Raw genomic sequence first — 12154 nt, 5'->3', positions numbered from 1 at the left:
CGCCGCTAGCGACTCAACTACCCGCAAGGCTCAGCGAGAGAGACCAATTATGCTGAGAGGGGGGGAGTCGCGGGCTGAGCGTGTGCGTGTTTGCATGCGGGATTTCCCACCAAATCTCCCCCTCGTCCCACCACCTGAGCTGCCTGGGATGGGGCCAGGCCACCGAAAGCGTTTAGGGATAGGGCGAACCTGTTTGCTGTCCCCGTCGGATACCCCCCTCTTTGTCTCGGCTAATGGGCCGGCCCAGTGGGGGCCGCGTCCGCTGGTAAGTGACAGCACCCGCACTCCGCCGCGGCCCGTGCTCCGGGCTGGTAAGTGTCCGTCGGGCTGTGGGACAGCGCCATGGGGCCGCGCTCCCGTCCGGGCTGCCTGGGGACCTCCGGGGTGGTAACACCAGCAGTCAAGAGTCCTGCCGGCGTGGAAGGGGTGGGCGGTAACAGCGGCAGTGCCGAGGCCCTCGGGGCCGAGCGCGGGCGGACAGGCGCGGGGTGGGCCGCGCAGGGGGGGCTCTGGTCGGAAATCACGTCCGTGTGAAGTACCCAATTGCCGCCGTTCGAGGGTTTCGGGCAGAAAGCAGTACGGTTGGGTGCGGGGCTATCGTGGTGTTCTGCGTGCCGCTGAGGCCGTGCTTCTCCCCTGTGCTTCGCAGGTGCTTCCATGAATAATTTAAATGACCCTCCCAACTGGAACATCCTGCCAAATCGACGGGATCCCGGGGATGAAGGCAGCAGATGGAACTACGCCCTGCTGGTCCCCATGCTGGGCTTGGCCGCTTTCCGTAAGTAGTGCCCGGGCCTCTCCAACTTGCCCGCTGGCCAAAGGGAAGCCTCTGAAGTAGTGCAGTGGTACCCCGTCTAGGGATTTCCTCTGGCCTGCTCTTTTTTAGTGCTCTGAACAGTAAGCACAGCTTATAGCATAAGTAACAGCTATTTCTCGCGCATGGAATTGAGTCTGTATTTAATAAGCTCCCATTTATAAAGCCGTCTCAGAAGAGTGGACGTACAATGTTCTAGAGAGGCCAAAAGTAACAACTCAGGGAGCTGCTGATGTATAATTTATGTACTGGACTTGGAAGGTTCTCAGTGCATTTACTGTATTGGAAACCTCCAGTCCGATTTCCTGTAACTATTTTCCCTCTTTAATCCAAGAAGTGCATGTGTTAACAATAAAAGACTTGGCAGATTTTTTTTTTTTTTGCTTCATAGCATCATAGAATCACAGAATGGTTTGGGTTGGAAAGTACCTTAAGATCATCCAGTTCCAACCACCCTGCCATAGGCAGGGATGCCTCAAACTAGACCATGTTGCCCAAGGCTGTGCCCAACCTGGCTCTGTCCATCTTCAAAGGAAACTTGATCATTTCAAGTGACTTAAAGTGAAATATGGATCCACAGAAAAACATTTTGTGGGATGTGTGAATAGAAGTGAATATTACTGGGGAAGGCAGGAAAGAAAGTTCTTTACCACTTCATAGCTTCTTTCTTCACATAGTTAATTAATCATACCCATCAATGTTATATGTGTTATTCTTATGTCCGAAGTCTCAATTTATATATGATAGGTTGGATCTGGACCAGAGAATGTCAAAAAGAAATAGAAAGAGAAAGAAAAGAATACTATAAAAAACATTCATCTTTACAAAAAGATCTGGAAGGCAAATACCGGGATATAATCACAGAAAACCGTCGCACAGTTGCTCATTTGGAGCTGGAGCTTGAAAAGGAACGCAACAGAACCCTGAGTTACCGGGAAGCCCTCGTGTCCCAGAGTCGCAAACTAGTAGAAGAAAGAAGGATCCTAGAACAGGAGCAGGAGAAGTTAGAGCGAGAGAAACAAGTCCTTTTGCACTCAGGAGCAGAAGGTAGCTTGTACCAAAGTTGTCTGGCAAAGGAAGAAGACTGGCAAAAGAGAGCCAATAATTTACTAAAGGAATTTGAAGAGGGGCTTAAAGAAAGACAGGACATCTACTGCAGTCTTGTGGTACCCAGAGGCCAGAGACTAGAAATAGAGAAAAATCTGCTAGTTAAAGCAGCAACTGATCCTGTTGCTATGGCTCTACATATGGAAAGTGGCTTAAAAGATATTTTCAAACATGATAACTACTGTGGCAATATGCTGAACCGAAATAAAAGTCAAAATGGAAAACTTATGTGGCTGTATCTGAGATACTGGGAGCTAGCTATTGAGCTACAGAAGTTCAAGAGAGCAGAAAAGGCCATGTTAGGAAAACGATAAGCAGGGGAAGTAACGAGATTTCATGTGATCCACTGTGCATAGTAGGGACAATCACAGTTGTAGTCTGAAGCTGTTAAGTTCTCCTACTGTGTTTCCGTTCCTCCTCCTCGTTGCACTTGCATATGCATGGGACTTTTGCAGAGGTTGCTGCCTTTCCTTTCACTGTCTAACAACAGATGCTCCAGTTAGCTATGCATGCTCTTAAACTCTGTGAGTGTGTTTGTTTTGCAGACTGCAGCATAGTAGAGATAATGCCAGCTTCCACAGGAATCAGAAGCAGCAGAACAGGACTCGGTTTAGAGTGATTTACCTGGTTGATGGTCATACTCCATCAACAGAGAAGTGTGATTTTTCTCCCTCAAGTGAGATAGCACATTGTGCTCCTTTTCACTGATATTTTACATGGTGTCTCAACACTATCTTTTTTTTTTTTTTTTTAAGCAAGACTGATTTTGAGGCATACATTTGGAAAACATGTTTGAGCAAGCTTCTTGCCACATAAATCCTGCATGCATGTACATACATTTATGTAAATATATATTTGTGAATGTGTGTGCATATAAGTGTATGCATTAGTATTTTGAGGGAGGGGAGTAATATCATATTTCAAATTAATCAGTCTTGCATTGTCTTCCAGCTTAATATACAAATAGTATTTTATGAATGAGCTATCCAAAAGATGCTAATTAAAATAACACATAAAGAAAAAGATTGATCAAAGTCTCATTGGAGCTTAGGATCTATGGTTGAATACTTGAGAGTGTATAAACCCAAAGTTATATGCTCATCATTCTGGACATATGTTAAGAATACTTACTTTTTTCTCAGTCAAGGTTTTATTTGTAAACCAACAGTGTGCCTCAGATGTCACTGTGCCACTGTCTCTGCATCCCAGTGCACTGCAGTTCCTCCAACTGCAGGAACCTCCATGGGTTACAGCTGTTGCATCTGGTTCACACAGGTCCTTTTTGTTATTTGCAGATAGAAACCTAAATGCAGCCTGCACTGATAGCCCCTATCTGCCTCTCTGACTGCGAGTTCTCCCAGAACTGAAGTATATGTCCCCATGACTTAAATTTCAAGCTTATGGTTCAATGCTTCACTTATGCATGACATTGGAAGTCTACAGTTATACAAGCTTTGCAAACTTTTAAGGGGGCTTTTTCAGTTAATTAACATAGGCAAACAAACATACCTAGATTTAAACAAAACAAGCAGAACAGTGCATTTCCGTGCTTGAAATCCCTTAAAACGCTGAGTGTTCTCTGGGTCTGTGTAGCAGTAGGAACCACCTTCTTTTTTCAAATGTGCCTTGTATTTTGGAGAGTAACTTTTTCTTCCTCCTTTTGGAATTAGCCCTAGACCTCACAGGGCAGTGTTTACCCTTTTGTTTATAACATCTGGTCTTCTCTCTTACTTGCCTTTGATTAGTGTTGGTAGGCTGTCAGTTCTTTAATTAGCAGTTCTTTATTTACTGAGGGCTAGACTTGGCAAACACATTTTCTCTAGGCAATCAGCTACTGCATGGCAGGGAAGCACTCCAGGTGAAGGCACATCCAGGTTTTAATAGAGAACTCCAGCAGATATGGGGGGTGTTTTTTAGTGTTTCCTTTTGGTTTCATTTCAGTCTGGACACAGAAGACAGCAAATAAATCCTTTGAAGTAGCATGTGCAACCTAATGCAGTTACTAAGCAAAAATATCTAACATGAAACAGAATCCTTAAACAGAATACATGTTTGCCAGCTACTCAGTTTTTCAGTTGTGATTTTGCTCCCCTTGGTAGTACTAATTATATTGTTGTATTGATTTACTTGTCTCTTATGTACTGATTTTTTTTTTTTTTAAATAAAATTGTAGTAGATGGACAGACCTGGAAAAAAACTTAAATAAAGATACTGTCACAAACACCAGAGAGGCCAAAGCTTGTCTGGATGCCAAGCATATATGGGTTGGGAGATGAGACTGCAATTGAGTTACTACTCTTGTATGACAGCCTGAGGACAGCTGCTATGGCTGCCACATACACATGCCCTTATTGCCCAGTATATTGAATAACTTATCTTGTGTATAATTCCACCAGGATATGGGAAATGTCTTACCACACAGCTGTGGCACATTTCGTATGTGCATACAGGCAGCTGAGCAACTTGGCTTACAAACAGCAGCCAGTGAATCAATGTCAGTGTATTTGAAAATCATGTCTTGGATTTGTACATATTCATTAAATTTTAGTATTAAAAGGTCAGGCATTTTATGCTGTTTTTTTTTTTTTTTTCCAGTTTGTCATTGACATTCAAAATGTTTAAAGAAAATGTAATCAAGAGGGTGAAATGTATACTTTATACTTTTTTCAATATACATATGTAAGTTGAAGCATCATACACTCGATTGTACAGGGTTGGATGCAATGTAATATGTGTTTGATACTCGCTTTCCCTTTTTGAGAAGTATTGATTATTTATACGATGAATTGTTGAACTATTTCTCATGGATACTTTGCAGATCATTGTATAAAGACAGAAAAGTTATTTGAGGAGGGTTTTTTAAAGTGTGTAAAGTTTAGAAGCACTGGTCCTGATAGTTTCTACCAAAACTCATGTTTGTCGATCTGTTCCGTATTTGTAGAAACTTTCCCCCTTTGTAAGTCATCATGTTGAAAATTCTATTATGAGCTTTATCTTGCCAAACAGCTCTTGTTCTGGATTGGTTGTTTCTTTGGAAATGCCCATATATATGTAAAATGCAAGAATCATTTGCTTTCAGAATATTTCATGAACCTTTTTTTGTTATGAAAATTGTCGCTCACCTGTTAATAACAATTAATAAAAACCCTTACATATTTCTGCACTGGTTTGTAACTTGGGCAAGGGGGGGGATTTACTATTCCAGTTTTCCAAGCAAATTGCACAATTTTAAGTTTTTAAAAATTGGACAGTTTTTAAATTGGCATGTTTTGTCGTTGGTGCTGAGAAGAGAGTATGTTGGAAAGATTTTATCTATCTTAGGAAAGAACTGCGTTGTTAAACAGGTAAGTGCACCAGTTTCAACTAAAGATGAGTGATTAAAGGTGACCGTCCCACTGAAAGACTGGAGTAATTCCTTCTGTTTGTTCTGTAGGGTACTCTGCCTTCCTTCAGGATCCCTCTGATGTATCTCTCATTCTGCACATCAGCTCCTTTTAATTTCAGTGTGGATTTTCTCTTGCTGCTCTCTGTGAGGAACTGCAATCCAGCTGCTCTAGGACAGTGTTCAGACACTGGAAGTCTTGTTTCCTTCATAAAAGATCCTTAGTCTCTTTGTATTTGACACATTTATCCATTTCTTACATCACAGCTAAGTCATCCCCCATCCATACTTTGCAGGGCAGTAGCTGTGTTCATATGACTTTCTACATTTAGACACAGGTAAGGAGACACCTTGAGATAACTTGTGCTTTTAATAAAAGCAAAAAACCAGATATTTGGTCTGTGTTGGGCGATACAGCTGCTGTCGTGTGTGCATGCAGCCCAAAGAGAAACACAAACCACGCTCTCAACTTCACGGAACTTGGGCTGAGTGCTAGAAAAGGGAAATCTCCCTCAGAAAGTGTTCCTAAAGGGGGGTGGGCAAAAAGGAGCAGCCCGGAGGGTCTGGCTTTCTCTTACTCCTTTTACCTAAAGAGCTGCCAGAAGACTGCTGACATGATGTCTTGCTCAAAGGGATGCTGTGGTCTGGGAGTGACAGCTCTGTTCAAGCTCTCCAGAAGGGAAGGGTCTTCAGAAGCCACCTGTGGCCTCTTGCTCTTTGAATCATGTTTTTGAGCACTCCTGCATGAGATTGAGAAAATACTGAGTGTTCCTATGTGGATTATGCAAGTCGGAAACAGTGGTCAACAGTTCACACAGTATGGCAAAATCAAAGGAATTTAAGTTACTGCTGTGATAAAAGGATGAAGTTCAAGTTTACTCAATAGTTATGGGCATGGTGTTGGATATGAAGCCTTTGCCTGTGTGCATGCCAAGGCCACTTAGTCATTAATGGACTGCCTTGTCCAGGAGCTGTCCAGCTAATGACTGCATAGCTGAGACAACAGATGGATCTGCAAAGAAGTAACTCACTGAAATGGAGGATAGCTTGGCAATGAGATCAACTGATCTGCCAGCCACTTCACAACAAAACAGTCAACTGAGGGCTGTGGGAGCTCTCCCAGCAGCTGGCACCACTCCAGTGGTTTCCCCAGCGAGCTCCTGCTAATAGGCATGAGCTCTGCTCTATAAAGCTGATAGACGCTGTCTGTGTGATTAGATATATCGCTTAATATCGCTTAACCACTTGGGGTGAAGGATCCAGTGCACAGTGAGGGTTTTCCCCAAGCAGTTCCTGTTGTCAGTTAAAGAATTGACCAAACGTGCATAATTTTATATAGTCAGTGGAAATCAGTCCTGCCTGTGCAAGGCTGAGCATGTGGGGCTGTGTTTTGTTTGTAGTTAAGAAGTGTTTTGAAGGAGGTAAACATATAAAAGCTCAGCATCTGACCTAGACTAAGTTTAAAAGACCTTGTACAGACAGACTTTCAAAGTACTGGTATTAGCAGAACTTTGACTTACAGAGGGCAACATCTGTGCTCAATAGTATCAAGGAACACAGAACTATTTTGATACTGAAATCAACTTACATGGCAAAACTGAGAGACCTATCACAATCTGATCAACCATCTTAATACTCTTTCCATGGATTCTGACAACCAGAATGGCTGATGGGTGACAAAGAGGCCTTATAGCTCAGGGTTCCCTGAGAGTGTACAATCACTCCAAGTCATCATTCAATATGCTAGGAAAAACCACAACCCTTTTGGACAGTATTCACAGAAGTGTCAAGGCCTCCTACTCAGTGCCACACGAGCATTCCTTCTGGTTCCAAAGTAAAAGGAACTGCCTAAGAACATGGCCAGATGATCTGGAAGTGCCACCACTCATCTGGAATTGAAAAAGGATCACTACTATGTATAGTGCTAATGGAAACAACTGAAAGTAAATGGTGGCTCTGGAAACAAAGAGCGTGCACAGAGGGACTGTGAGATGCGCCGTGATGGCCATTCGCTGTTGTGCACCCCAAGCAGTCCCGTGCTCCAGGCTGATCCAAGCCTCAGCCGTCCAGCTGCTGGAAAAATGTCTCTTCACCTTTCCCTTTATAAGTGCTCCTGCAGGTCTGGGTCTGTATTTCTGAGACACCTCACCTCTAAACCAGAACGAAATCCTCAGCTAAAGCGTTTGGTGCCTCTTATTACTAAATGCTACCTCCCCCTTGTGGCTGATGGCTCTTCAAGCCAGAGCCTCAACAAAGCTTTTGTTTTGTTCCCATGAGCTCCTCTTGGGAGCATCTCTGGTGCTACGTGCTCTCTGCTCCAAACATGACTAGAGTGTAATAACAAAAAAAGACTGGAAAGACCATGGTGTTCAGTGATCAAGCCAAAACGAACTTGTCTCCACTAAAGTGGATATTGCAGTAGACCTCTATGCAAAGATAACATGCAGGAATTTGATATAGTTCAGCAACCTGTTAAGGTCTCACTGTATACTACAGCACTGTAAAAGAAAAGCAGTAACAACCTTAGTTAAAGAACACTGTTCATTGCTTAATGAACATGGAAAGCAACAACCTACAACTGTCAACATGTCCTGCTGCCTGCTAGAGAAGGGATGCATGTGATGAGAGAGATTCAATAGCGCTTCACTGACTAAGAAATTTAGAGTGACGCTAGCCACTGTGAAATCAGGTAACTTGGTGCTGTCCACAGAAGCATTTCTACACCTATGGACCTTGCCTGTATTTCACCCTGAAGTGATTCCAAAGATGAAATGCATTCTTCAAAGATGAAAGCAGTATTTTGGGGGTCTTCTGAATGTGTGCAGTGCACCTTCAAGGACTGCAAATCTCCCTCCATGGTGTCAACAAGAAGAGCAAAACAAAGAAGAAGGATGCTGCTGTTGGAGCTGACATTACTCCAATAAATATTTTTACACAAAGCTGAAGTAAGTATTATACAAACTACAAGTATATACAAAATATCAAGACTGTGCCTATTTCTGGAAGATAAAAAGGAGACTGCCACGTGGGCATCAGTGTCAGCTCAGTTCTGGATGAACTGCAGCAGACATGATGTTTGTAGCTTGTTCCCTTTAATTCTGTGGCTAAGGACACTGCTACTCCCACAGTAAACGTGGACTGGCAGTTTCTAGGTATATCAGATTGCTGAAGGAAACTCCCTGGCAGCATAAAAACACCCCAGAATAGTGTGGTTGTGGAAGCCATTGTTTATGACATCCTACCTCTGTTGTATTCTCAATAGCCTGAGACAGTGTTTCAATGACAGCTCAGTGTTGTACTGTTACTCCTCTGAAGTGATACTTGCTAGCACAAAATGACTTTCCCATCTGGAGAAGTTTACGACCACATGGGAAAGAGATTTAGCCTCAAAAGTTTATTGGGCTTCTTGAAGCCTTCAGAGTATTCTTCTTGAACTGCTATGAATGGACAGTGGCATCCATGAAACACTCACGCAGGAAATCAAATCATGCCAGCTGAGGAGCTGTGTCTTTTGGTTATTAATCAGGTAGCATTTGAGAACAACAGAGCACAAAACTTAGATCAAGTTAAAGATTGACAGAACGTTTCTTGACAAGGTAAACTCCATTACCACCTGCCATTGGTTATTAGCCTTCAAACTAAGAAACCTGAAGCATTTTGCCTGTGAATTTTCTACTGTAATACGATCATTAGTGCCCTCTAGGCTGGAGATTTTGAGTCTCCTCCTGAGCCTGGGATTCAGTGCTCCCTCTTTGTATACCTGGTCAATCATTTTACCCGCCATTGGCAGCTCATAAAAAGATTTTGTGTTTTCTCTGCATATTTTAAAAGAGAAAATTTAATTTCACCTCTGTATTTGCTTTTCTTCTTGTTTGTTTGTTTTTTTTTTAAAGAACAAGCACCTGCCCTGTCTTGCTGGTTGCTTCTTGTCCTCCCCTTCATAGGATCTAGCCTGAAGAGGTTCTCTCAGTGCAGTTTGCCTCCAGTCCATGGTGGAGGGCAGAAGCCGAGAGGTGCTTCAGCCAGGTCCTTCAATCAGTCAACTCAACTCATTCACAGGAGAAACCTGTCCTTCTCCATACGGGAATGGCTTCCTGCAGGGCAAGTGAGCTGCGCTGGTCCAGAAATGCCCACACCAGCATGAACAGAGACCCCTAAAAGGTCAGAAGCAGGAGCAGCTGGTAGGGAGTCAGTTTGAAAGAGGGTGTCCAGTCCCTCAGGGCAGGACAGCTTGTCTCTCAGCTGGAGACAGTCACCATGGAGAGCTGGATACCACAGACACTCTGAGGGCTGCCTGTAGCCAGGAGCCCCTCAACCCAGCTGGGTACCACACCATACCTGGACCTTGCCCAGCAGAGGGAAGCAAAAGGCTCCATCCTTCTATTGTCTTGGTTTACATCCCTGATATCCATCTACTGCCCTTTATTTTATTTACTGCTACTTCCTCTCATACTTTTTCCTAACATCTTCATCATTCAGTGAGATGAAAGGCATTTTCACCCAAGAAAAAGAATAATTCTATTCAATATTCTAGGAATATGCCCATATTCTTCCACAAATGTGTATGTGTGTATATTCCAGTAAAATATATGACTTTTAGAAAGGGGGTATTTCCTTTTTGATCAATTTTTTGTAAAATGGTGAGTTACTTATGGACAAGTTAGCTGACCTTTCTGTATAGCCTTTTCTAATTTTTGAAAAAAATAGTACGTTAAAAACATAGGGGTAGTAGATAAAAAGACAAACATGTCATTAGAAATGTTTTAACTCAAGTAATCCAGTCTAAGAACCGTTTTCTCCTGCATTTATAATTGGCAATTTACAAAACATGTCTTGTTTAGCAGCCCATATTGTGAAAGGATTGATTTCATAGAGGTTATTATCCATAACAAACCCGGTGGGACGTGCCAAACTGAAGGGAAAGTTTACCTTACAGCAAAGGACTCTGATGAATAAGCAGGTTGACTGCCGCAGAGCAGCCTCCACTTGCTTGTTCAAATCCACAGGGTGGCAATATAGACAACCCCTCCGTGCAACTGAGAGTCATGCTCGAGCTGGTGTCACTGCTACAGCAGGTCCTTCAGAAAAAGGTGCTGTGCCTTCCAAGATCATTAGCTGTGTGATTACACTGATAAAGAAATTTGAGCCTGATGCTATACCAACATATTGCTTCTGCAAATATGTAACAACAGGCAGATAACTAAGAGCCACTGAACCCTGGCATTACCCAAGTAAAATAAACTTCTCCGGAAACATACTTTGGATTTATTCCTTAGAAAGCAAATCTGGAAAGTTGGGGCTTTTTTTTTTTTGATACTGATAGAAACTGCTTGTACATGAAACTTAGCAGAGGGAAATTTTCAGATCATCCTAACACAAGTGTGAATTTATTTCATATCCTATCAATTTACTCTCATATAATTTGGTTCCCTGAGGAAGCTACATTCGTTCCCTCCGTGTCAGCCTTCAATGTGCTTATAGATACACATGCTATTTTAAGCTCAATAAGTTCTATACAGAATCTTGGTTGTCAAAGATTTCTAATTACATAAAGTCATTAAATTGTAGCTGTAAAATATGTTGTGCAGACAGCATGTAATCGTCATCTGATTCAGTTATTGAAAGAAGTTCTGCTTACAACTTTGCTAAGACTTAGAAATAAAGCCTATAAGTCAGGGAATGTAGAAATATTATGGGTAGGATGTTGGGTTTTCCTATTTGTCTTCTGTCTATCTTTTACTACTCTCTCATATTTCCTACAGCATGATCACTAGGGTTATCTTCCTGTGATTCAGGAGGCAGAATAATACCCCAGATGATTTGTGAGCTCCTGGACCATGCAGTTTCTTGCTATTGACCAATAGGTCAATGTCTTTCTGCAAAATTGAAGAGGTGCAATTTGAAAGCTCTGTATTGCAACTAACAAGTGAAAATTCATTTTTCTAACTCAGGGAAGTACAATAAATGTAGTCTTTTCGGACTTCAGTAGACCAGTTACCACTTGACCACAACTGGGTGTGTTAGCTGAGCTAAACAGGAGACATAAGATGAACAAAGAACTAGGTAAAGAGCTGATGATGATAATAAACTGTGCTGAAAGCTGAACTGGTGGTCTAAGGAGAAGTTACTAATGCAGTTCCTCAAGGATGTTTAGGACAGTCATTCTTTCACTAATGACTAAGGTCAAAAACGTTATCATGTTAATGAATACTTATGACAGTCTCAGAATTATTGTAAATGCTGAAAAAATATCATTCAGGAAGAACCTCAGTGCACTGGAGTAGCAGAAATGGGGTGAAATTTAAAATACACTTGGTAGCTTAGAAAAAGAAGTTCTGCTGCAAGCCAGGAAATCCCTAGTTGGAACCACCAAAAGAGAAGAAAGGTGTTAATCCAGTGGTTAATCAGGAGACAGCCCACCCACAGAACTGACAGGGTCATGAAAAAGGCAAGTGCTATCACTAGGAAGACTGATAGAGATATTTCAAGGTAGGGAAATATTAATACCTGATTATGAGGCACAGAGAAAGTCCATCTGTATACAGCTGTCCTTGTCAAAGACTTTGTACCTTTTCTATTCAAAAGGTAATGAACAGCCTTCTTGAGGCATAAGAGGACTGAAATTCTAAACCAGATTTCTGGAAGTAGGGAGTACAAAAACTCAATTTTGAGGAACATGGTAAGATTGCAAAGGGATGCTGTGATGTGTTCGCCTTCTCTGGCAGGGACTGGACTTACAATATCCCTTCTAGTTTTATTTTCTCCACCCTGTATCATTGTATGCAATGAGCCTGTAGGGCTTAGGTGACAAAAGTCTTTCGCACAACATACACTGTGTTAGGTTTTATATA

The 12154-nt window shown here is 42.3% G+C and overlaps 1 protein-coding gene across 2 annotated transcripts; it reads left to right on the top strand.

The window, feature by feature from the left end:
• The first annotated feature begins 54 nt into the window (after positions 1–54).
• On the top strand, positions 55–2667 carry CCDC127 (coiled-coil domain containing 127). Of its 2 annotated transcripts, none has more exons than XM_061449030.1 (3): positions 55–311; positions 650–778; positions 1562–2667. In XM_061449030.1, exons 1-3 carry the CDS (start codon positions 95–97, stop codon positions 2233–2235), a joined length of 1020 nt encoding a protein of 339 aa, XP_061305014.1. In that variant the 5' UTR covers positions 55–94; the 3' UTR covers positions 2236–2667. The 2 variants fall into 2 exon arrangements, with proteins under 2 accessions (XP_061305014.1, XP_061305015.1); XM_061449031.1 differs by having other exon boundaries at positions 138–265.
• The last annotated feature ends 9487 nt before the right edge of the window (positions 2668–12154 follow it).

The sequence above is a fragment of the Pezoporus flaviventris genome, unplaced genomic scaffold, assembly GCF_033815535.1.
Source record: "Pezoporus flaviventris isolate CSIRO_AGI_PZ_B2104156 unplaced genomic scaffold, CSIRO_AGI_Pfla_v1 ptg000007l, whole genome shotgun sequence".
NCBI lineage: Eukaryota > Metazoa > Chordata > Aves > Psittaciformes > Psittacidae > Pezoporus > Pezoporus flaviventris.
Note: the sequence above shows the minus strand (reverse complement) of the source record. Positions and strands in the feature narration are given on the sequence as shown.

What these genes read in the sequence shown, in the direction of transcription:
- CCDC127 (XM_061449030.1), top strand. Translation starts at nt 95, where the DNA reads ATGCGGGATTTCCCACCAAATCTCCCCCTCGTCCCACCACCTGAGCTG. An exon ending in GCGGCCCGTGCTCCGGGCTG is followed by an intron (nt 312 to 649) that starts GTAAGTGTCCGT and finishes TGTGCTTCGCAG; the next exon opens with GTGCTTCCATGAATAATTTA. An exon ending in GCTGGGCTTGGCCGCTTTCC is followed by an intron (nt 779 to 1,561) that starts GTAAGTAGTGCC and finishes TATATATGATAG; the next exon opens with GTTGGATCTGGACCAGAGAA.